Genomic DNA, 25578 nt, shown 5'->3' with positions numbered 1-25578 from the left:
CTCCCCTCTTCGCCGCAGCCCGCAGGATCTCCCCCGGCTCCGCCCCGCCCCCGGCTCGCCCCGCCTCAGGCTCCGCCCCCGGGGCGGCTCGCTGGGTCCCGCTGAGCCTCAACAACAACTTTATTGAGAGCGTGGCACCCGCGGGACGAAGGACATGTTCCTCCGGCCATGGGCGTAGGGCGGCTCCTGGAAGCCTTCGAAGCGCAGGAGTTTGAAATTAAGCGCCTTGCTGGAGACTACATAGTATTATATAAAGGACACGATTTTATTCCAACATCTCTGTAATCTCTCCGCCCTTCAATTTCCCATCTGCAAAGTGAGGGGCTGGGTTTTCTATAAGGCCTCACCCAGTCCTGCGTCTATAATCTCACCCTTCTCAGTCCAGAGAGAGGAGAGAGCAAGCTGTCCATTTTTCTGTTTCTCCTGACTCTACCGTCTTCCTCAGCTCAGGTTCTAGGTCACAAATTGAGCCTACACCTTTGTCTTCTTCCTCATCCTGTTGCAAATGGGCCCTCTTTTTACCTAATCTAGAAAAAAGGAGGTGTCCCGTTGGTAAGGGAGTCAAGAAAGGGGGGGGGGGGGGACTTCCACAAGGACAGGGACCAAATCTGGTTGGTTGGTTGGTCGGTTGGTTGGTTGGTTGGTTTTCACTGAGGTATTTCTCTAGTGCCTGTAACAGTGTCAGACTCATAGTAGGGGTTAAATAAATGTTGACTTAACTGACGCACATGTCACTAAATGAAGACCAGGTCTTCTAGCAATTCTGTGCTACCCAGCGACATTTTTGAGTCTCCCATCCCCATTCCTCCTCCACAATCTTCTGCCCCAACCACACTGAGGAAGGAAGGACCGCATATACCCCCAGTTTCAGTACCCAGTGCCTGAGCTGTGTAATTTCCAGTTTGTGGCTGGAGCCTAGGTTGTTCAGGGAAGCCCTCTGGGGAGTCACCAGATCCAGGACCAGCTGCATACATCATAACACTGAAAGGCTGAAAGGAGGAAGAAGGAAAGAGTCAGTACTGGGGCCTTCCCACTGTTTTCCCTTCCTCCAGAGAAGCGTCTGCCTTCTGGCAACAGCACTCAGACCTTGGCCTCAGATGAAGCAGAGACCCCAGGGAAACCTCTCGGAAGCAAGTGCACAGATGTTACCTAAGGGCCCCTCAAAGTCAGGCCCACTCCTTTGAAGCGACTTCGAAGGCTTAAATGCACCTTCCTTGTACCTTCCTCCCATTTTGCCCCAATACTTACCCAGAGGTCCAAGTTCCAAATCAGATCCTAAATGAAAGTATTTAGATAGAGACTATTTTTATCATTTTGTGAAATTAGGGTTTCCTTAGTCACCTGGCAAATGCCTTAAAAATTAAAATTCCTAGGCCCTATTCCCGCGGTTCTGATTTATCAGGTCTGGCGTGGGAACCTGAGTTACCCTGGTGTACAGTTTGGGGACCTCTGCAGAAGGATGTAGCTGCAGCTGGGCTATCCATTGCATGTGTGAGTAAAATGTGTCAGGCTAAGTGACACCATGTTCTCTCAGAGGCTATTCCTGAAGACGGTTAAGTGAGGCTGCCCTCTTTTTTGCTTCCTGATCCATAATCAGCTCTGTTGGAAAATGTAGGAGGATATGAGGATCCCAAGGTTTGGAGCTAGACCACCTGAGTTCAGATCCTGGCTCTTCCACTTTCTACCCATGAACTTCTCAGGCTACCCAACCTCTTAGAGCCTCAGTTACCTCACCATGCCCAGCCAAGGGTAAGCTCTTGGTGTTTACCGTTACATTTTTTAAATTTAGGCCAAAAACAGCTCTGACCATGGATAATGGAAGGTCGGTCATCTTCTGCAATCCCTGGCAGAAGTAAGGGCCCTTCAAACCGTAACGGGGCATCACTAAGCAAGCTGTAACTGCTGATTCCAAAGAGCCTTCGCCTGGAGAAGCGCAGCCTCAGGCTTCCACAAAGGAAAATTATAGGTATAATCTGCACCATCTGCAGCCTCATGATGTCAGAAGTAGTCTAAAAAGAGAGACAGGGTGAGCCCCTCAATTCACCCCAACTGTGATAATGGTGGAAACAATGATAAACATCTGTGGCCCCCACCACAGAGTAATTTCAAGGGTCCAGACCTAGTTAATGGGGAAAAGTGGGAGGTTTTGCAATATTTTGAGGAATTTGAAATCACCCTCAAGTTTAATATTGAGGCAAGATCCATCAATAGAGGCTAAAATTAGTGGGCAAAAGTTTAAGCAGAAATAGGATATTTGCATAGTGTTAAAGCATTTTCTCCAAAACATGGATTAATTACACAGGGGAAAATAGTAACTTTACAGTAGAGAAACCTGGCAGATGTCACCTTGACCGAGCCATCAATGAAAAACATATTGATATTATGTATTCCTAATATGCACCAAGAAGGGCGTATCAACTCTGGTGCTCTTCCCCATAATCGTGACAAAACATCAGACAAACCCAGTCAGAGAGACATTCTACAAAATATCTGACCAGTACTCTTCAAAAACATCAAGTCTGCAAAAGACAATGACCAAAGAAATGTAATAGATTAGAAGAGACTAACAGAGACATGGTGAACAATACAATGTGAGATCCTGGATTGGATCCTGGAACAAAGAAGAAACATTAGTGGGAAAACTGGTAAAATACAAAGACAGTGTGTAGTTCAATTAATAGCATTAGTTTTGATTATTTTTCTATGGTTATGTACCATGTTTTAAGGGGAGGCTGGGTGAAGAGTATATAAGAACCCAACTAGTTTTGTAACTCTTATGTAATCTAAAATTATTGCAAAATAAAAACATTTTTAAAAAGATACCCTTTAGTAACAGCAAAAAATTTAAAATAAAATATAAAAAGAGGTTGCAGATATTACATTTTATGACTTTTAAACACATATAAAATTTTTTTAATTATGGTCCTTAAATACTTTTATTTCTCCAGTGTTGACCGATGCAGAAAAAGAAAAATATTGCTGTCCACTGTTGTAAAGAAAAATTCTGATTAAATCACACTCCTATTCAAAAGTTTTCAGTGGCCCCCTATTGTCTTTTAATTGCATTTAAATCTATCCCTGAAATTGCCTTGGCCCTTGTGGCCTCCCATTTGCCCACTAAACCTCGCATGCCTTTACTCCCCCAAACCCACTCCAGGCTCTGCTGCCTTCTTTTATTCTGTGTTCCCAGAAATGTCATTCCTGCAGACTCTACTTGCCCAGAGTCCATGAAGGCTCCCTAGTATAAAGAAACCTCACCCTCCCTTGAACTCTCAGAGAATCTCCCTCATGACCCTTATCAGTTTCCAGTACTGCCCTTAGACCCAGGCCAGCAGTGCCTGTGCCAAGTGGCTATTTGGAGTACTTCCCTCCAAATTTTCTAATTCACCTGTTGTACCTGAGACCACATGGTCCTGACCAGGAGGAGCACGCAGAGTTGAGAGCAAGACCTATATATTCCCTGGTCCCCATTCTTCCCTTTAAGGGCAGTTTCTTATCCTTTGCATCAATGTGGGGTTGACCAGGTGATCTGAGGGTCTCCAGGACACGTGCCTACCGAATTATGCCAAAAGTTGACCACTCCCTTGGCCATTTTGTTGTTTCTTTCAAGGAACCACATGATATTGGGCCACTAGAATGGTGTTATCATGCTGATTTACGGTGACTCAAGCTGTTTATGTGAACAGAAGCTCTGCCAAAAATATTTACCGAGAACCTTCATATTCTAGGGGAGGCCCTGTCAATTTCTATCTTGTTATCTATAGTAAACCCTGAAAGATTCATGTCTTCGTCACATCTGCATCCCCTCCCGACAACAGTGCCTAGCTTAGTGCCTTGTACGTAGTAGGTACTCTATAAATATTTTTCAGAATGAATGCCTGAAGAAATGAGTAGCATCTTAGATTTACAATTTTTTTGGCAGGGGGCTGGGAATCTAAGGTTCTATGTTTTTCCTACACAAATTCTTAGATCTTCATCATTCTTCTGAGTGGCAAAGAGGGATTGTCATGTCCCCGAGCCCCTCTAGTCACTGACCTGACCGTTGATGTGCTGAATGCTTATCAAGAAGGAACAAACATGCCTCCAGATTCTCTTGACAGTAAACTGCAAGTGAACTTCACCTCCAAGACATGTGAAAACAGCCAAGCGTGGGAATGACGGTTGAGTGGTTTCAAGTTAGGCAGCCCAGTAGTTTGGATTGAACAATGGTTTGGCTGCAACAAATTGTAGTGCTAGAACGTATGTTTGCTGTGCTTTGCTTTTGATCTTCTGCTTCAAGGTTGAGGTAACTCTCCCAAGGGCGGGGAAGGAAAAAGGAAGGAGAACTGGGTAGGAGAAAATGGACTTCACCCATCACTGAAATGTTTCGTACCTGAAGCACAACCACCTGGAGAGAAGAACATGGTGGCGGCTCTTCACAGTCACCTGATTAAGGGACTTGGGTTCGGTCCTGACTCAGAGGGAAATACAGCACCACTAAGAGACACCCCCCACAGCACCTGCGTAATCCCAGCCAAGCCTCAGCTTGGCCGCAGCGGATGTATGAAAACAGATGACTGTCAGAGCCACCAAGAGGGTGGCAAGCTTGGTGTTGCCAGGTCCACTCACATGGATCACAATGTCTGCGTGAGGTCATGGAATGCTGCGGATGAAAGGAAAGGGGCTCCGTTGTCACAAAGTTGCAGGCGGGTGTGCATCCTTTTGACAGCGCTCCTAGGAATTGAGCTGCACCTCTCCCCCTGATGATTCCGGGAAGTAGCTACCTTTCCCAGAGTTGGGGTCAGATCCATATGTGGCCAATTCCCGCCAGAGCCCACTCTCCCCAGGGCCTGCTGGGATAGAAGGATAACTACACCCGCTCCCCAACCACGGGATCTGCCTATGCGAGGCTACAGTGCGCAAAGTGAGGCAGAGGTGAATGGACAGGTGTGCTTCTTAGGGCAGCTGCGGAAAGGTGGCAAGAAGCTGGCAGCAGCCCCTGAGAGGGCCCTGGCACCATGGACAATGATGAACCTCTTGAGTCTGAGACAACAGGTGAAAAGGCATCCTGTCCCTCACCACTCAGGCCCTTCCAGGCCACCTCAGTATAACACCCGTTGATCACATGGGCCCAGAAACTCAGTGCCCTTCTCGTTTGGGACCCTCGAGACTTGGGATGACATGTTGCATTGACTTGGCTTCAGGACTTGCCAAATGGAGTAAGAGAGTTGAATGCACGTTGTGCTGGCATTGGCTCCTACCAGTTCTAGCCAATTTCAGATTTCATTTTTTGATCTGGTTGGTATCATGTTGATAGTTTGAAATCAGCCATGTTGGGAACATTTACATCACTGGAATTGGCTATCACTATTCATCAAGACTTTTTTTTCTGGAGAGCCAGTTAAACATTTACCAGTGTTCCACTGGTTGGATGTAATTCTAAAATTGTTTGACTCATGAGGAAATTAAGACCCAGAAGGTCATCATTTCTCCATAGCTAAATCTGCTGGCTAAGCTGCTGTATGTCTTCTGTCAAGCCGCTGGCCACTTCTTATCACATAGACCTTGTCTCACAGGCTGGGAAATAAATACTGGGGCCTGGGTCTATGGACAGGGACTGAGAAAGACACAGACCGTGCCATCTCATTAGGAGCCCCCATCTTAGAGCCTGGGTGGCCAAAACTTGGGGCCCCTGCCACGAATGCTCAGCCCACCCATAGAATAGGCTGGCTGAGTTCTGTCGGGCCACCTGGCAGCACAGCCTGGTGTTTCCAAACCACTGCTTCCTGCTGATATAGGAGGACGAGCCCTGAACATTCATGTGTGGCTTTCAGGAGCCCATGACTGGTCCCAGATCAGTGGCCCAGTGGCAGAAAACCCGCATCTAGCAAGTGAGGGAAGGTCAGGACATGTGTATTTAGGCATAGCAATGAATTTCAACCTTAGGGAGATTTTGCAAGTCCTTCTTTCTTCATGGACATAAAATAGATATTGTCTTGGGAGGAAGAGAAACTATGTCAAATTCTTAGCAATCCAGTTATCCCTCTTGATTCCTGGGACTGCCCCTGTTCCAGTTTATTTTATATTTGAATGAGCCACCTGCCCTGCCCCTTGCCTTCTCCAGCATCATTTGTGCCTGCCAATGAGAGAGCCCAGGCATTGGCCCACATCCTTTCCCCAAAAGAGTAAAGCAATTCTGAACCCTACCCAAGCCAGTAAGAAAGAAAAGACGGAGCATCTTTTTGCTCTTTTTCCAACTCTTTTTCTACTTGAAGTCTGTCGCTAACATTCCTTTTAACACTGAATATTACCTGGTTGGAAGATGCAGCAGATAGCAACCCTGAATGTTTTGTCCGGGACACCTGCTCCTACTCATTCTCTTCCTTATCCTCCACTCTCTGCAAGTGATAACAGTGTCACAAGCTGCCTCTGAAATATAACCATGGTGAATACAGCTAGAAGGGGTCAGCAGAATCAAACCAATGTCTAAGGCAGGCCCAAAACTGGAAATAGGACAGCAAGTCCCCAGAGAACACTAGGGAGCCAGAAGGCAGCGGTGCTGGGGTGGGAGGGCTTGCAGAATGGAGTCCCCTGGCATCCTGAGCCATGTGAAGCTGGGGGACAAAAGCTGCAGCCAGGATCCTGGATGCAGAGGAGGGGAGCAGGGGTGGAGGGAAGCCAGTGGTGGGTCCACCTGAAAGGCTGACAGTTTCCATTTCCAGAATCAAGGCGATGTGTTTTTCTTCCAGAGGAGACTGGAGCCCCGCCAACACCACAGAGCAGTGATGAAATGCTCTACTGCGAGGCCGAAGCCCCCACAGTTGTCGATAAAGAGAAACCAGTCCGAGAGAGTTCAGAAACAGACCTTGAGGTTGAAGGTGAGAGCGAGCATTTGTACGGTGAGCGGGCAGCTCGCCTCCATCCTCCGAAGCTGGTGACACCTGGTTTCCCCAGCTGGCCATGGCTCTGCCCAGCAGGTTGTCTTGCAGGAGGAAGGTGGCAGAAATGCCTGCACTCAATTTTGTTCCATGTCCTCCTCAAGGCTGGAGGCAGTGGCTGCCGGTGGCGGTGGTGGCAGCTGCCCATGCCTGTGGCCTGGCTCATGAGCAGAGTGGTCACATCAGCTTGTTGAAAGCTGAACTAGTAAATGAACAGGGGTTTCAGGTGTTCCAAATGTTTCCACATGTGGCATTTTGCATCCCCTTTGCCATAGTCCCAGGAGGTAGGCATTATTACCTGCCATAACAGAGGAGGAAACTGAGGCTTAAAGAGATTGTATGAGTTGCCCAAGGCCACTGAGAGCTTACCGATGTTCGCTGATCCGAAGTGGGCCTTGCTCTGCCCATCTGCCTCCCATAGTCCATATTCCAGGGCTCCTGGAGTGTTTGTGGCCCATGCTGTATCCCGGTGACTTTCCTCTACCCCATTAGAGTTCTTGTTCCCCTACTTGAGAACACCATGATAAATCCAAGGGCATGGGTATGGGGACTGAGGGTGGGAAACTGAGCTGCAGCAAAGATTCTGCTCCTGGAAACAACACTTCCACCGTCCTCTGCCTTCTGGTTTCCCCAAGGAGGGAAGTGCCACAGAGAAACTTGTGAGGCCACGCGAGAACAGCCTGGTCCCACCTGATGGGCCAGCCTCAAACTTCCTCCGCAGAGGCTGGCCTCGTGGCCCTTCCTCTCCTGTGTTCTGATGGCTGGGCCGTGGGCCATGGGCAGTGGGCAGGGGCCGCAGAGATGCAGGAGAGGCTGTTCTGCTAAATTGTACAGGAGGCCAAGTCACCCTGTACACAGACCTCCTGGCCACACCTTGGATGTCTTCTTGCTCTTTTTCCAACTTCTTTTCCATTTGAAGTCTGCTGCTAACATTGCTTTCAACCCTGAATATTACCTGGTTGGAAGATGCAGCAGATAGCGACCCTGAATGTTTTGTCTGGGACGCCTGCTTTTACTCATCCTCTTCCTTATCCCCCACTCCCTCCAAGTGATAACAGTGTCACAAGCTGCCTCTGAAATATAACCATGGTGAATACAGCTAGAAGGGGTCAGCAGAATGAAACAGAGCAGAGTCAGTGCCAAAGACAAAGCTGGGGGCTGCCTACGCTGCTTTGCAAACAAGAACCTCTAATGATTAAATTTGGTGGCAACTCTGTGCTGAGACAGAAACTTGGGGCTCAGGATCTCCACTCCTGGTGCCCCTGCAGCTGGTGCCGAGATGCTGGGGCTGAGGCAGGAAGGGCGTCCTGGGACGGCCTGAGACATGAGCCCAGGTAGGAACAGCAAGCTGGTGTGAGGCTACAAAAGAAGGAGAGAAGGGAACAGAAGTTGCTCGCTCACCTCGTGCTCTTTCTCTTACACAACTGTGCTTCTCACTCAGAGGTGTTTTTGCACCCCAGGGTCATTTGGCAAATGGGGGCGGGGGATAATACTGGCATCTCCTGAGCAGAGGCCATGAATTCTGCCAAATCCCCTACCTGGTACATGACAGCCCCTCACAACGAACTGTCCTACACCAAACGTCAATCGGCAGTGCTGAGCTTGAGAAACCCTGCTCTACAACCATCACAAAGAGAAGGCCAGTGCGTAGCTGTGCCTGCAAAATCAACTCCCTTGTCAAGCTGTTGTCCTGTCATCAACAAAGCTCCCATTGTCCATCTTAGAAATGTTCGGGGTGGGTTGGCCAAAGGCCCTGGGATCCAAAGGAAAAACAGATGCAGGCTTGGACCCCAGCTGGCCACGGGAAAGGTTGCCATCGATGGGCCTTGCCTAATGAAGACGCAGCTGCGGGGGCCTCCGGAAGCCAGGCAGGCCCACTGCCCACAAGCCAGGATGGTCTAAAGCCTACAAAACAAAGGCTCCAAGAGGTTGGAATGGAGAAGTGAGGGCCCTAATTCTGTTGCTGGCTCTGCCACTGAGCAGCTGTGGGTAATTTGGAGCTAGATTTGTCAATGGTAGAGATGACAGCCCTTCTTACAGGAACAGTGACATGCAAGTCCTTGAGAGAAGAAAGCCCATTCACATGCAAGTTTCTTTGTTTCTGGCTGATTTTGATTTGAGGGTCTCTCCAGATTGCACTGATTTGCCACCTTGACAAACCCACTCTGTCCTCCTTGGTACTTCTCTAAATCTTCAGTAATGCTTTTGTTATGGCTCACATTTTAACGGTGGTAGCAAAACTAATACTGAGATGGAGATTCCCTCAGCCATCCCAGATCACCAGCTCTTTGACTGTTTGGCTTTTCCGAGCTGCCCTCAGGTGAGCAGGAGACCTCAGCCTTCACACATCCTTGGTGATCAATCACTGGAGGCGTCCAGCCCAGGAAGGTTGGGGTGGGGCTCCTTCTCATAAGAAAGTTTGAAGCCTAAACCCAGGGGCCTTGCCTCTTCCCCAAAGGGACATGTCCATTTGAGGCTTTCTGGTCTTAGCGTCTCCCTCCCCACTGCTGGCTGGCTTTCCAATTGGAGCTGCCTTCTAAGCATGCACCCCTAGGGACAGAGCCTCAGAAGTGAACGGGGCCAGGGGTTGGAAGGGAGATAAGGCAAAGGCAGAAGAGACACGCTGCTTCATCCATTTGCATCTTTTTCTGCAGATACTGAGAAATTGTTCACCACTGGACAAAAGGAGCTGTACATAGAGGCCTGCAAACTGGTGGGTGTAGTCCCCGTCTCCTACTTCATCCGGAACATGGAAGAATCTTTCCTAAACCTCAACCACCACGGGCTGGGCCCCAACGGGACCAAAGCTATTGCCATAGCCCTGGTGGTGAGCATGCCAGTGGAGGCACAGGGAACCTGGCGGAGGTGGGAGGTTGACAGGGCGGTGGGCCAAGAATCAGAGAGACCCCCATGGGAGCTCCAGTTGCATCCTTTATGCCTATCCTTTATGCCATAGACTCCTGCTTGACTGCCAATTTCCCCAACAGGTATGGACTCCCCACTAGGTTTTAGGAAGGAGTCTGTTAGAGACCTGGGCCTTGGCAGTTTATGCCCTTTTCCTTTGCAGGAAACAAAGGCACCAGCCCATGAGCCCCAGAAAATTGTCTGGGCTGTGAGAAAAATACAAAATGTCAGCCAGGGTCTCAATTCCAAAGCTCACCTTTGCTACGAATGAGTTTACTCCTAAGCCATTCCATTCAATGTCTACCTTTGCAATGTTGTAATTCTTAAAGATCACACTGTAGAGTGGATCATGTTTTCCCATAGGAATAATGTTCTCTCTTGGCTTGGCATTGGTGAACACAGACTTGGCCTTGAATTCATCGTAGCTTTATGTAATTCTAACTGATTATGTACAGAACTGATTCCCATCCCAGGAAAACAGAAAATTTCACAACTGTATGTCAGCACTACATTTTTTATTCACTTAGGACAGTGAAGAGAAAGTTCAACTTAAAAAAAAAAGAAAAAGCCCTCGCTCATTTTTGGAAATCTAACAGCATTTGCATTTAGCTCATGCCCATTAAGAAGTTACATAAAATGTACGATTGTGCTGCTTTCTGGGGAGAGGGAGGAAAGGAAGGGGAGAGGAGAGAAAGAACAAAGCCATCTTGAAATTTATTGAGCATTGAAAGGCTGATTAATGAAGTATTACGAATGCACCATTACCTCCTGAGTTTCATGGAATTAAAAAAAAAGGATGATAATGAAATCCTCTCAGGACTTGGGCCATGTGTTTCCTGGTGACAGCAGTTCCTGTTTGAGGGGTGGGGAGTTTTTTCCTTCCTCAATTCTCCATATCACTCATTTGACAATTAATTGCTGCGACATTCTGGTGGACTCAGTTTTATTTCTCTTCGGTGCTGCGTAAGTGCTCACATGCCTCGTTTACCTGCCATGGAGGAAAAGCATCCTGATATAAGGGATTCCATTTCACGCTTCCTCACTTCCCTTCCTCAACCACCTCTCTCCACGCCCCTGCACTCGGGGCTGCGCAGGCCCCTGGAGAGCAGCGGCGTCTCCAGTCATCTTGTTTCCCCAGCGGTCAGCACAGGGGGTGGCCAGTACATACTCAGCCGTGCGAGATGCATGTGGATGGACTCCGTGATCAGCTGCCCAATGTGCCACACAGTGTTCGGTTCCCAGGGTGACTCTGGAAGTGGTCATCTGACCCATGTCTGGACACGGTTAAGTGACCCCTAGACTTGAGGCCACCTGAGTTATCCCCGTGACTTTGAGCACAGCGGAGTGTTGCCCATCCCAGAGAGCTGAGACCAGAAGATGTGTCATGAAGGCCCTGGGTGGACCGTCCCCAACTGCAGTAACTTGCACTGTCTCATTCTCCCTTTTTCTGGAGCTAGAGCTCCTTACTGCTTGCTGCTGCTCTCCCTGCTTGGTGTGCTTTGAAAATGCTCGCCTCCAAAGATGCGCCTCTTCTCTGTGCTTCTCTGCACTGGGAACGAGGTGGGAAAAGGAAGAACGCAAGTTCTGGTTAGAGCTAACCCCAGTCCCTCATGCTTCGAGGCCAGCCATTTCCTCCCTGTGGGAATGCAGACTAGCTTGGCTCTAGACATTTAAGATTTAAGTTCAGCTCCTTCCAAACAACCCAAGGCAACGTCCTAACTAAAAGAAGGTACCAGATATGCCCGAAGCCTAAACAAGAAGAAAAGTTTCTGATGGGAGCAGGTGCAGCAGATGCTTTATGCCTAAAGCCTTATGCTTAAATGCTCTTAGTAAATGTGTCGGGTTCCCCTTAATCTTGGAGTAGGTCCCAAGCCTCTCTCCTCAAGCCTAAATAATTAAAATATATTCTGCTCCCCCTTGTACCTCTTACCTCTCAGGGCTTTGTTTGAATATTCCTCTCCTAAGTTCCCCTGCAGAGCCCCTTTCAGGTTGAGGTGCCCAGGATAAGCATATTGCCCTAGAAAATATGCGTCTAAAATATAAATATAAAATATAAGCATACAGGGGTAGGCAACAGTAGGTATACAGTTGTAATACTCTACAAATAGTACAATAATTAATAAATAATAATAATGCAAGAAAAAACTCTGTTTCACGTACTCACAGCTGAAACCCAGCTTTGCCCGCCCCCCAAACCCCATGTTGTCTTAGCCACTGTGGGATTGCTCAGCTCCTGCACTATTCTCCTGTTCCTATCTACACCTCCAAAATTGCTAGCCTGCATCTCCATACCCTTTAACATGGCTGGGATGTTCAAGAGAGGGGACAGGTTCTGGGAAAGGTCAGGTTCTGGAACGGACTAGGCCACCACCAACCACCTCTGTCTTTCTCTTCCTCCCCATCCCCCCATCGTGGCTGCAGTCCAACACGACTGTGGTCTCCCTGGAGCTGGAAGACAATTGTATCATGGAGGAGGGGGTGCTGAGCCTGGTGGAGATGCTACAGGAGAACTACTACCTCCAGGAGCTGGTACTGTGCCTGCTTTGCTGGCTCCCGCCACCAGACCTGGGGTCTCAGAGCCCTCTGGAGGCCCCGGCCCGAGCCCAGGCCAGCCTCCAGGCTTCTGCCATGAGTGCGGGGGCCCCTCGTGGCTGTTGGAAACCCTAAAAACTGCTTCTGTTTGGACATCATAAACCGCTAAATAGATGAGTTTACTTCTGTGCAGTTGCCTTAAAGTAAAATTTAAAAGTAAACATGGGAAATAATTTTCTGAAATACAATGTGCTGGGAGATAGATGATGGTGATGATTGTGTAACAACATGAATATACTAAAGTCTACTGAACTGTGCACTTAAAAATGGTTATGATAGTGAATGTTGTACTATGTCTGTTTTGCCACAGTAAAAAAAAATGTAAGATAATAGTGGTGGATTTTTACAAAGTCCCTCCCGCTAGCCTTCCCTGCACAGTGATTCATGCTTCCTGAATCAGTGAATGGAATTGATGAGTGATGATTTACTCTGAACTCACTTTTCAACTGTTTTATGCCAAACTCTTCAAATATAGCTGACTTGGGTTTCAAAAAAGTTGCAGTGGGCTTATCTAAAGTACCAGAGCTAAACTGTGGAAGTGGGGCATCATTGAACCTAACTTCAGAGGGAACTAAGACCAGCCCGAGGACCTCGCAGCAAGCCATTGGAAAAGCCTAGCTCCTATCATTCTTCCCCCTTTTCGGACCATGCTAACCCTTCCCATCCTCTCACCTCAGGACCCCTCCCCACTGAGACCCCACTCCCTTAGTGTAGGTCTCAAGTCAGGCCCACCCTGACCTCATTTACTGATGAGGTTCCTTTGTTGGGATTTGTACGCACGTAACTGTTTTTCCTTGCCCTTTAGAATATTTCCAACAATGCTCTTGGTTTTGAGGGAGCCAGAATCATCTCACAGTTTCTCCAGAAAAATTCCTCTTCGCTCTTGAAACTTCAGCTGTCAGGTGAGCCCACAGAAGAGAAGGGAGAGGACGTTGGGAATGAGAAGGAGAAAAGAAGAAGGCGAAGAGCAGAGAGAATCAAAGTTGAACTGAACAGGCCTGCCCTTCTGCTATCAGAGATCAGAACGCTGTGCCTGCACCCGGCTGAGCCCTTTAGCCACCATTGCCTCGCCCCGCCCCACGACCACGCTGGCCCCCTGGCTTTCCCGGACACTCCACTCCGGATTCTCTTTGCAACATTCCTTCCTCTGCTTTAAAGTCTCTTCCCCCCCAGACACCTCTGCGTGACTCACTCTCTTTTCATTCACATCTCAGCTCAGAGGTCATCTCTATCCTGTTTCCCTCCTTGGTTTTCCTTAATGACGTTTATTACTACCTGACCCCCTGTTGTATACCTGTTTTTAACTTGTTTATTATCTGTCTCACAGTAAACAAAAAATCAATTGAAAATCCTAGTACCCACAGACCTTCCCTCACTCAGGTTTAGGGTCTCAATTTATACCGCCCACAGGGTCCTGGCATCCCTAAAATGAGAAATTAACACACACAGTGATCCTTAGCTGGTAATACCCTGAAGCATGCAACAGAAGCAAACATAAAACCTCTTTCGAGGAGCAACACCTAGACCCACACTCTGTGCTGCATGGGATTCCCACAGACAAAGCTGTCCTAAAGATGGGCTCACAGCCCAAAATGGCAAAACGAGGCAACAAAACACTGTGAGAGTTATCAGATTCAAGCGACAACATAGGGCTCATAAGGACCTCAGAAAATGTAATTATCAGATACACACTATATATTGAGTGACCATATACTTTATCCGCAAACAGCATAGGAGCACTTTTAATTCAGTTAAACTGCAAGCAAACAGATACCTTACACTCAACTATAAACTGTATTTAATAGATTAAGAAAGCGAAAATAGAAATATAACTCTTTAAAAAGATCTCCCCCCAAATAACACTTATAGAAATGAAAAATATATGACCATTGAAATTAAAGACTCCATGGATAAATTCAACAGCATATTAGATATAGGTGAATAAAATTAGTGATCTGGGAGACAGGTAAAAGGATGTTTTATCTAACTTTGCAGTGCAGAAGATAAAGAGAGAATATAAAAAATAAAATAATATAAAAGAATGCACTCAATATAGCTCATAAGAGTTCCAGAAGGAGAAGGGAACAAGTGAACAAGAGTATTTGAACAAATTATAGCTAATGTGTTTCCTGAATTACTGAATTCTAAAATTACCTAATTTTATACATTGACTAGCTTTTTATGTCATTTTATTGCACTGGTACCAGACACAACTGAAGAAGTATTCGTATCTCGGTGGATATATTCATTCATTCATTCATTCATTCATTCATTCAGTAAGCATGTATTGAGCACCTGTTATGTGCCAAGCACTGTTTATGCTAGAGATACAAAGATGATTAAAGGTTCAAAGGAGAATTTTGACAATAAGCCTCTGTGTCATTTATTTGCCAGAAAGCTTTTAGACTGTTTCACAGGGCTGGGGCTCGGGGAAGGCAAGGGAGGCACTCACCTCACTTGCACAATTTCGGGGACACCAAAAAGCTCAGTAACTAAGTAGATAATATTTGATACAACATTTTTAAAAGCCAGAATCAATACAAAAATAACCTGCAATGAATAAAATATCAACGCTTTAAAAACACGATCTGAAAGGGACAGATGGGGGCACTATGAGTGAGGCTTAGGTATCCAACTGCAGGGTCAGAGCCTGCCCTTATTTAAAATTTGAAAATTATGTTCATCATAGATGTTTTTGCATTGATTTTTACTTTTTAAATGGTAAGATGTTATTCATTGGGATTATTGAGCCTTTCAGCGCCCCTTAGACTTTGTACACAAAGGCGAATGCCACACTTGTCCCCTTCTGGTCTATCTCTGCCATTTAGACTGCGTTAGCATTTTCATCATATTACAGGCTTCAGGCACTAGGCCAGGTTTTGATGCAGCCGGTAATGCCCAGGGTATAGTGTGCCAACCCCTGGAGCTTCCTGGGCAGCCATAGCAGAGCAAGAAGGGGACGTTAACGGGGGTGGTAAAGAGTTGCCTTTTTTCCTCCTGTTTTCTTCTGTGTCCATATTTCTGCTTTAAGTACTTGTCATCTTCTCTACATCTGACTGTTCCAGAGGGAAGAGCCTGGCAGAGCTAGGCTATGGGAGGGTAAGGGAGCCCTAGCCTGGAGAGTATTCCTAACACGGTCCTTCCTTACAGGAAATAACTTCAAGGACGAATCGGCAGAGATGCTGTGCATGGCTCTGTCGGTAAGAAGCAGGGCGATGGTACAGCCTAGCCATGTGGGAGATGTCCCTGGAGATCTAGGGGACCCGGGGGTGCCTCTGGGTATAGGAAGATGAGGCCACTTGCATGGTTTAGGGAGTGAGTGAATGTTGGGACTCTGCTAATCCCGGCCAAAGCCACAGCAAGTGGTAGAGCTGTTTGGATGGCAATAAACTCTCCCAGGTGTCAGCAACAGTTAAACAGAAAATGAGCAAGAAATTGTCTTCAGAGTAAGAACCCTGGTCCCCCTAACTTTGGGTATATGGGAGCCCTCCCTCACACTTGCATTTGCAATCACATAGAAGTCCCTTATCACCTCTCTCCCCCCTGGTTTTTCTCTCTAGGCCAATTACCGAATTAAGGAAGTGGACCTCAGTCACAACCAATTCTCTGACAAGGGAGGGGAGCTCTTGGGACAAATGTTGGGTGAGTGCCCATGGAGGGAGGGGCCCAGCAAAGGACGGGGGACTTGGCAAACAATCACTTGTCAGGGCTGCATCTCCTGTTTTTACTGTTATTGAGTGTTCTGTTTATGAAAGTGATATAAACTGGACCCAAAATACATTTTAAATGTGGCAAGTAAAAGTTTTAAATGATTAGGAGAACATGTAGAGAGAAATAACTTGCTGACCTCAGGGAGGCTAATGATTATTACATATGCACAATGAGTATAAACAATAACAAAAATGATCCGTATATTTGACAACAGTAGGTTTAAAACTGGGGATAATAAAAGACATTGTAAGGCAACGTTAAAAGACAAGCAAGTCAGGGGTAGACATTTGCAACATTGTATAATATAAAAGATTAGTGTTCAGAATGTTGAAAAAGATCCTACAGATCAATTAAACAATGATACACACACACACACACACACACACACACACACACACACACACAAAACCCCACAATGGCCAAGGCACATGGACAGTGAAGAAAAGAAAGCCAAATGCCCAATCTCATTAGTAATTGGAAAAATGCCATTAATAAAACAACAAAAAGACTCCCCCTGGTCATCTACCAAAACTCTAAAATTTTCAAGTCAAAGAAAATAAAGTGCAGTGAACACAGGGGAGAAATAAGGACACTCAGAAGCTGCTAGGTGAAGGCACTTTGGCGAGCAATTTGACAGTATTTAGTAAAATTGAAAGTGTGTGTTTTCTAAAATGCAGCAGTTCATCCCTGCATGCCTCCGAGAAGCAATCTCTCCCTCTCTCCCTCCCTCCCTTCCTCCCCCTCCCTCTCTCCTCTCTCTCTCTCTCTCTCTCTCTCTCTCTCTCTCACACACACACACACACACACACACACACACACGTCTAAATAGGTTAATAGCAAACTTGTTATAAAGGCAAAAAAGTGGAAAGAACCTAAGTGTTCATCCCTGGGGAAAGAAGTAGACAAAGGGAGGACACTCTTAGGAAGGGGGATGGGGTGCTAATTTCAGTGGGGTGGTGGGAGAAAGCCCACAAGGAAGGCGGCTTTCTGTTGCAACCTGGCTGTGATTGAAGAAGCAGCCGTGCTCGGTTCTGGGCGCTCAGCATCCCAGGCAGAGAGAATGGGGGCTGGCAGGTTTGAGGAACTTGGCAAGGAGGTGGGGAGCGGGGTGGCTGGAGCAGAGCGCACTGGAGAGGGGAATGGACAGAGGAAAGGTCACCGAGGTGGCCTGCAGCCACCCACATCGGCCTTTGTGGACTCGGACATACACGAAGTCTGGATATTATTCTACATGTGATGAGAAGTCTTTGAAGGATGTGGAGGTGGCAAATGGCACGGTTTGATTTGCAGTGCTAGACCTCCTGTATGAAGAATGCAGCTGAGGAGGACAAGAATGGAAGGAGGGAGGTGGCTTAGGAGGTTCCAGTGGTCATCTAGGCAAGACAGGATAATAGCTTGGCCTCTGGGAGCAGGTGGTAATGGAGTAGAGTGGATGGATTCAGAGAATATTCTGGAAGTACCTCTGTACTCATCAGCTTCAGAACTCATCAAACCTGGTACTTGTCACATTTTGACAAGAAAAAAAAAATGTTTCAGCACTGGGCACTTGCTCGGGACTCATCGCACTTGCTAGAACTTGTACAAGTCATGATGTCACCCCGCAACAGAAAATGCTTCATCATTCATCGCCTCCTCGGTGCTCGTCAGTGTCGGCACTCGCCACAAGTTTCGGAAGGAAATAACGATGAGTACTGCGGTACCACCACAAAGGCAAAAGGACTTGTTGACGTGAAGAGCGAGGGCAAGAGAAAGGGAAAGCTTTCCTGTTTCAGATGCTGGTTGGGTAAAGGTGTCATTTATTTAGATGGGGAAAACCCAGGGGGTCACCGGTCTAGAGGGGCAGGAGTTAGGAGCAAAGACTTCCAGTTAGGCCATGTCAGGTTGACGATGCCTGTTCAACACACACATGGGGGATGTTGGGCAGGCAGTTTGCTATGTGAGTTTGGAGCTTGGTCAGGACTGGACCAATACATCTGGGAGCCAAAGGCATGTCAATGTATTTAAAACCATGGGACAAGGTGAGATCATCTAGGCCAGGAGTGTAGCTAGAGTTGAGCGGGTGGCCATCACACGGATTCCAGGTCACTCCCACGTTTTTAGGTGTCGCAGAGGAGAAGGAAGAGCCTGAGGAGCGATCAGTCGAATAGGAGGGAAAGCGAGGCATCAAGGGGCCACATGAGGGAGTATTTCAAGAAGGGAAGAGTGCTCAGCCGGGTCAAGTGCTGTATTAGTGAAGTGAGTGTGGAAGCCTAGCTGGAGTGGGTCAAGTGGCTTGAGCTGAAAATGGGAAACAAAGAACCCATGGCAACATAGGCAACTCAGAAGCTCCAATGGGACAAGGCTGGAACAGAAAGATGAGGTGACAGGGAAGACAGGGAAGTTTTTAAGGATGGAAAATTCTGAGAGAGGAAAAGAAGAAACCAATGATGCTGAAAAAGGAGGCGATACAGGAGCAAAGTCCTTGAAAAGACTGGAAGCAATGGCATCCAGGACAAAGATGGCGGGTTGCCTCCGAGAGCAGTAGGGACCTTTCACCCACTGCAGGAGAGAGGAGGCCAAGAGCGGGTGCAAGCTCAGGTCGGCTGGCAGTGGTGGGCAGGACGAAGCCCTCCCATCTCACTGCTGCCTGCAGGAGAGCCCAGGCCTCCAGCTGAGAGCGGGGTACAAGCTGGCAGCCTTGAGGAGGGCAGAGGAGGCACAAAAGAGCATTGAGGAGAGGAGAACCAAAGCGTAAAAGAATTGCTGGCCAGTCTGAGTCCCCACTCGGAAACTTATTTTCAAATACTTGAAAACTTTTAATCTTTAAAACATAAAATCAAAGTGAGACAACATTCTGGTTTAAATGGTAATAGTCACACTGTATACACAGCTTTTAAAATGATTATTATTAAAGTTTCCAAACATCAAGTGACTACCATGTGACATGCGCCATGCCAGGCACTTGGCATCGATCCTTACAGCAACCCTTGCACAGGTTAATATCTCCACTTTACCAAGAAGAAGCAGAGGTCAGAGAAGGACAAGTAACCTGCCTAAGATCACATAGTGAGAGAGCGGTGAGAACAGAATTAAAGTTTAAATTTTGTGGCTATTTAAGAGAAGCAGGCGTGCAAGGTATAACTAAGTGAGGGAATTGACGAACAAGAGAAAATAAGTGTAGAAAGAGAATGAGAGAGAAAGAGAGGAACGGAGAGAGGGGAAGGGAGAAACTTTGTTCTCAAAATAATATAAGGTGTTGTATACTTAACTGAAAATACATCCTGGCATTTGGCACAGAGAGAGACACGAAAGGTACACAGTACATCGTCCATTTAAAAACAAAATGGAAAAAAAAATAGAATAAGGTATTTTCCTGGGCCTGAATTCCTGTGTTTACTGAATTCCTTCCATTCAGTAAAGCTTCAGTAGTGGTTTAGACTCTACTTCCACAGAGTCCTCAGCATATCTGCCCTCCCCAAATAAAAATAACGACAATGTGTTTCAATAGGACAGTTTCCCAACGCTATGTAGCATGTAAGCAAAAGCATCTTTAAGTTTTAAAAAATAAAGTGCAGTGTCTATGCAGAGCTGGTTTCTGAACAAGCCTGTGCCTCACTACTTCCAACGGATTGTGTCCCTAAAGCGCTCCAGGGCAGAAATTCTGGAGCCACCGCTGCTCCCGCAGGTCTCCAGGGAAACAACATCACGTGACGTAATGTGCCATGCCCATCACAACCTCCCTGTGCGACCCCGGCTGCCTCCATCCACGTTAATGGTTGCATAACATTTCACCTGATGGATATTTATGCTGATGTGTTTTACCCGCCCCCTGTGAGACACAGCCGTATTTTTATAAGCGATGCCATAGCAAACATCTACAAGCATGTAGCTCTTCTCACGTCCTGTCTCCTTATGAAGAGTCTCACAGGTGATAATGCTGTGTGATTGGGTACACGCATTTTAACAGGAAAATATCTGTGACCAAGTGATATTTGCCAAACAGATCATATTAACTTGCTTGCCACCTGCAATATATGAGCATGATTATTTTACTTCACCGTTACCAGCATTAGAAATCATCCTATGATTTTGTGTTTAAATGACTAACTGAAAAATGTTACCTCCGTAACATTTTAATCTTCATGAGCATTGAGCAATCCTTACCCCCCATGGCATGGATTCTGCCAGCCCTGAGAGTGGGTTCTCTGGGACTCAAGGGATGCTAAGTTGACCCCCCTTCTCCTCCAGCCCTCAATGTAGGCCTCCTGTCGCTGAATCTGAGCTGGAATCACTTCTACTCACGGGCAGCTGTGGCCTTGTGCAGTGGTCTCCGGGTGAGGCGCCCCCTGGGAGTGATGTGTTGAGCCGGTGGGGCACGGGGCAGTGGGGAGAGGTCCCACCCCTCCACCTTCAACCTCTTCCTCATGGTCACCACTGACGAGGGTAGACTGAGCTCTCATCAAGTGCTCTTCGCATTGGCGGTCTCCCTCTCACAACTCCTGGATGCACGTTATTCTTTGGTATAACTTCTATCTAGGAAAATTCACCCTGCTAGGGCCTAGGGGGCATCTTTGGGGGTACTTCAAGAGAGAAGTTTTGTTACGGGACAGGGAAGGAGTAGACCCTAAAAGGAATGAGTCTCAAGAATACTTGAGCCTCTGAGCCCAGCCAAGAGGGATCGGAAAGGTCTGGCAGAGCCCCCTCTCGGGGAACCACTGAGCTCCCGGTCGGGATGCCAGCAGGGGAAGAATGCAGCCTTGATGCTGGCTCTTCTCCCCTCACCCTGGAGGCCAACGTGACCCTGAAGAAACTGGACCTCTCCATGAATGGCTTTGGGAACGAGGGGGCTTCAGCCCTGGGGGAGGTCCTCAGATTCAACAGCTCCCTGGCCTACCTAGATGTCAGCAGCAATAACATCAGCAACGAAGGAGTCTCCAAAATCAGCAGAGGGCTGGAATTCAATGAGAGCCTCACAGTTCTGAAGGTGAAGTCGTTACCTAGCTAGGAATGGGCCTTTTGTGTGTGTATTGTGTGTGTCAGTGGTTGTTGGGATCGAGGCAGCAGGGTGATGGGGCTGGATGTTACTCAAGAGAATCCTTGGGAAGAACTTCCTTGTGCTTCACATGTACATATAGTCTTGGCTGCCTTGTGCTGTAAACCCAATGTCACCCTCTGCTCTCACTGGCTGCATGCACAGTAGTCGCCTAAATGGTCTTCCTTCTTCCCATTTGAATGTCCTTCAGGCTCTTGAGCATAAATCTGACTTCCACCCTTCCCACATCTACCATCTTCCACCTTAGACCCTCCCCCATGAGCTCCTCCTGGTCACACCCAGTTCTCTCAGCCCCGTGTGCTTCTCTGACCTCAGTCCACCCCACGCTTTCCCTTGCTCCCCTGCAGGGCCTCAGGGCCTCCTATCGCCTCCTTTGTCCTGCCAGGGCCTTGCTCGGGCCTCTCTGGGGCCTGCAGTGCTCTCTCCCCAGCTGCTGTCCCCACAGGCCATAATCTCTTCCTGCCGCAGAGCAGAGCCCCAGTGACAGTTCCTCAGGGACCCCTGGGACCCCTGGGACCCCTCCCGGAGCCGCAGAGCCGTGTTCACCCCTCCACGCGGAACTGGCCAAGTTTCTCCTGACACTCTCATTTGAACGACTGTCTGTCTTCAAGTAGTGTGAGGGCTTCATGACAACAAAGATTGTGTTAAACGTTGCCTATCATTATACCCCTTGTACCCAGCATGGCACCCAGTGAATTTTTAGTAAATGAATGAACACATATATCATTTTTAATTAATTTGCCTATAGATGCGAATGTATAACGTAGAAGCCTCTGGGAAGCTGGAAAACAGATGAAAGATGAGGCTCCCCTTCTGGGGCTCCTCCCATGAGCCAGGTCCTATGTAAGGTGATCTGCCTCCTCCCTCCCAGCCCAACCCTCCAACGTGGGCTCCCCACTTGTCAGAGGGAAAACGGAGACTAAGTGATTTGCTCGGGCCACACAGCCAACAGGGGGCAGAGGGAAATCTGTGTTATCTGGCTTTTCCACTGCAACTCCAACTCCCGCGAGATGTGGGGGTGGCTTGGGGGACCACGGAGACGGGGGTCCTGGTGTAAGAAGAATAGCAGGTAGGAATCAGTGAAAATGAGCTGCCATCGGAAGGGACAACCACCTTAGAGCTGCTAGGGTGACAAGAGGAAGTCAGATTGTAACCAGGAGAGGGAACATGGTGCCCAGAGACCAGACCAGACCAGACCAGCTGGCCCTCAAGAGACCAGGAGAGCGGAGGCTCCATCTAGCAGGGGTGGGACCCAGTGGACCTCGGAGAAGAGAGGCTGACCCCGCCTCAGTGGCCAGGGAAGCCAAGGAAAGTGGGAAAACCTGATTTTAGAAGACTGAAAAGTTGCCTCAACAAAATGGCAGCAAAGGCTGTTCCTGGTTATGAGGATATAGGGGAATTGGACATTTTGGACCTCCTTTAAGTTTTTCCTACAATGACCAAGTATAGTAAGTATATTTTAGTTTTTAAAAATGTTTTAAAAGTGAGAAAGATAAAAGCTGAAATTGTAACTCTCAGCTGGGTCCCAGGCGGAGGCCACATCAATTTTGCCGCTGGAATTATTCCTCCATGCCCAGCACCAGCCCTCCTTTCCCTCATCTTGGAAACATAATTCCCTCTGGGAAGTGAGGCAAGCAAAGAATTCTAGATGCTCAGCCCTGTGAGGGCAGGGCGCAAGTCGGTCCTTTCTCACTGGAATGCGTCAGAGCCTGGGAAACAGCCGACACAGAGTAAGGTGCTCAATAAAAGCTTTGGTCCACCTCATCATGAAGCCACCCAGCTGAAAGTCCTCAACAACAACAACTAACATTCATTGGCTGCTTACTATCTACCAAGCACTCTTTTGAATGCTTTGCTTGAATCGATTTATTGAAACCTCACAGCAGCCCTAGGTGATAGGTACATAGTGGTCGGGGAATTAACGCAAAGCCAGAAAGCTAGGAGGCAGAGCCTCTGGGCTCCATGTTCCCAGCTGCTAGCCTCTCCACCACGCGTCCATGGCTCCCAGTCCTGTTGGGATAATGCCCTGAGTACTTAGCTGGACCCACAACGCCCTGTGTGGTCTGGCCAGCTCTCCGGCCTCGTGTTCTCTGCTCCTGCTCACAAAACATTTGCTACTGCCCAGATACCTCTGCTCCTTGGCACTGGCTCACCCTTGTCTTCTTTCTGCATCTGCTCTCTCCTCTGGTCCTGCCCTCACCCCCACGCCTTCTCCATGCCTCACTAATCCCCACTGCTCCTGCAAGGCTTTGTTCAGTTGTCCTCACGTCTGTCCTGGATGCCCTTGTCCTTGTCCGGCAATACCAATGTGTGCCTCTGTCACAATCATCATCGAACTCCTGCTGCCATGTACGTATTTGCCCGTGTCCTTCTCTAGAACGTAAGCTGCCTGAGAGTAGAGCTCTTCTCGCTTCTGCCTGTGCCCCCTTCTGCTCTTCACCCGGCAACCAGCACATGGCAGTTCCCAATAAGAGCTCGTTGGATAGATGGGTGGGTAGGCAGGAGGTGGATGGGTGGGTGGGTGGGTGGGTGGATGACCAGTAAGATGGACGGATGGCCAGGGAGACAGGTGCTTACAGAGAAGTCCGGGCGGAAGACAGAGACTGTGGCTGGATGGAAAGAAATGGAAGCCGCGCTCTGGGCCAGCCTCTCCTCTCCCCGTCTTAGCCTCCTCCTGTCTTGCCCCTCTTCCCACAGCTTTTTCTGAACCAGATAAGCACAGATGGGGCTACTTTCCTTATCCTGTCCATCAAGAGGAACCCCAAATCCAAGATGGAAAAGCTCGACATTTCTGTAAGTAACCGGACAGTCGCTGTTCACGCAGCCGCCACAGCCGCCCTGCGCACAGGTGCCCGCGGCTCCGCCCCTCGCAGGCCTCACACCAGTGCTCTGGGAAAGGTCGCTCCTTTCGGAGGACAACTCTGCCCCCTCCGGGGGTCCTTCCAAGAGGAGCGGCCATGCAGTCAGTAACAGCAAAACGTGAAATCATTTACCGGACCCTGGGAACCTGAGCAGTTCCCAAGAGCCGAGGTGAGGAATCCCCAGGAAAAAGGCAGGAGGCCCCCAGGACAGACCCGTTCATGTCAGCTTTGCTGATGGATGGCCCTGGATCCCAGAATGGTTCCAGAATCACAGGACTTTTAGAATAGGGTAGTGGAACATGGACAAACTTGTATTTTCATTTCGTGACCTAGCCTACTCTACTCAGAGCAGTGTCTGAGGGGGAAAGAAAAAAACAAACAAACAAACGTGCTCGATGAAAAAAGCCTATGGAAGTGACTTCACGCTGCCAGGCACCCTTGCCTGAGTCATCCCGCAGCAGGAAGCTGCTACTAACTCTCTCCTATGCTTGTCTACCCTTTTGTACTCCCTTATCCCCCCAAAGTGATTTTATATCTGCTGGCTCATTTGATCCTATTCTGGGAGGTAGGTCCCAGAGCTGCTGGAGCAACATACCACAAACTGGGTGGGTTAAACAATAGGGATTTATTGTCTTACAATCCTGGAGGCTAGAAGTCCAAGATGAAGGTGTTGGCAGGGTTGGTTCCTCTGAGGGTTATGAGGGAGAATCTGTTCTGTGCCTCTCTCCTCATACCGGTGGTTGTTGGCGATTGGTGGCCTTCCTCGGCTGATAGACGCATCACCACCCCAGCTCTGCCTCGGTGCTCAGCTGGCACTCTCTCTGTGTGCACATCTGCCTTCATAGCCAAACGTCCCCTTTTTATAAGGACACTAGTCCTATCAGAGTAGGCCCACCCGAAAGACCTCATCGTAACTCAAAGACCCTATTTCCAAATAAGGTCACATTCGCAGGTACTGGGGGTTACCACTTCAACATCTTTTTTGCGAGGGGACACAATTCAACCCATAACAAGAACTTTTCTTCGTTTTCCGATTTTGTGTAGAATGAAGCTGAAACAGGGGTTAGGTCACTTGCTGGCCCAGGACCACACAACAAGTGAGAACCACAGCAAGGAGTAAACACTGGGCTTCTGCCTCCCACTCTAGGGTTCTAAAGAGGTGCAGATTACATTTTTAAATGCCACACAGATGTGATGTTTTGCTAAGATGTTAATGCCTTGCAATTATATCAGTGACGATAGTTTGACTATTTAAACCCAAGCTCCTTGGAACTGAGTGATAAGTAACATTTCGACGTCATGTTTGCCATAGATTATACAACACTATAAACACACACCTACTTCCTTTCCACTGTGTTCCCCTCACCCCTTCCTCCCTGCCCCAGGCTCCTTGTGCTCGTGGGTCTGCCTCCTCCTCAGAGACCTCTCTCCGCCCTCATCCTACCGCTCTGACCTTGCGGCCCTCAGGGCCCCCTTAGCTCCCTCCCCGCCCTGCCTCTGATCTCAGCCACGGTCCAGGTTTTGTGGATATTTGGCTTTCCCTCCCATAGAGCTGGTTGGA

At 48.2% G+C, this 25578-nt stretch overlaps 1 protein-coding gene across 1 annotated transcript in view; it reads left to right on the top strand.

Moving 5' to 3' along the window:
* The first annotated feature begins 4997 nt into the window (after positions 1–4997).
* The window catches only part of LRRC74A (leucine rich repeat containing 74A), a 102801-nt gene continuing 82220 nt past the window's right edge, over positions 4998–25578 (top strand). Inside the window, exons 1-10 of the mRNA XM_054567605.1 lie at positions 4998–5034; positions 6729–6857; positions 9572–9744; positions 12243–12350; positions 13219–13315; positions 15564–15613; positions 15974–16055; positions 20352–20437; positions 20893–21087; positions 23854–23949. Coding sequence (XP_054423580.1) covers positions 4998–5034; positions 6729–6857; positions 9572–9744; positions 12243–12350; positions 13219–13315; positions 15564–15613; positions 15974–16055; positions 20352–20437; positions 20893–21087; positions 23854–23949 — 1053 coding nt within the window. The remainder of the gene's footprint in view (positions 5035–6728; positions 6858–9571; positions 9745–12242; positions 12351–13218; positions 13316–15563; positions 15614–15973; positions 16056–20351; positions 20438–20892; positions 21088–23853; positions 23950–25578) is intronic.

Source organism: Pteronotus mesoamericanus, unplaced genomic scaffold (genome assembly GCF_021234165.1).
Source record: "Pteronotus mesoamericanus isolate MK-2021 breed Mesoamerican mustached bat unplaced genomic scaffold, CSHL_Meso_final contig_182, whole genome shotgun sequence".
Lineage (NCBI taxonomy): Eukaryota > Metazoa > Chordata > Mammalia > Chiroptera > Mormoopidae > Pteronotus > Pteronotus mesoamericanus.
Note: the sequence above shows the minus strand (reverse complement) of the source record. Positions and strands in the feature narration are given on the sequence as shown.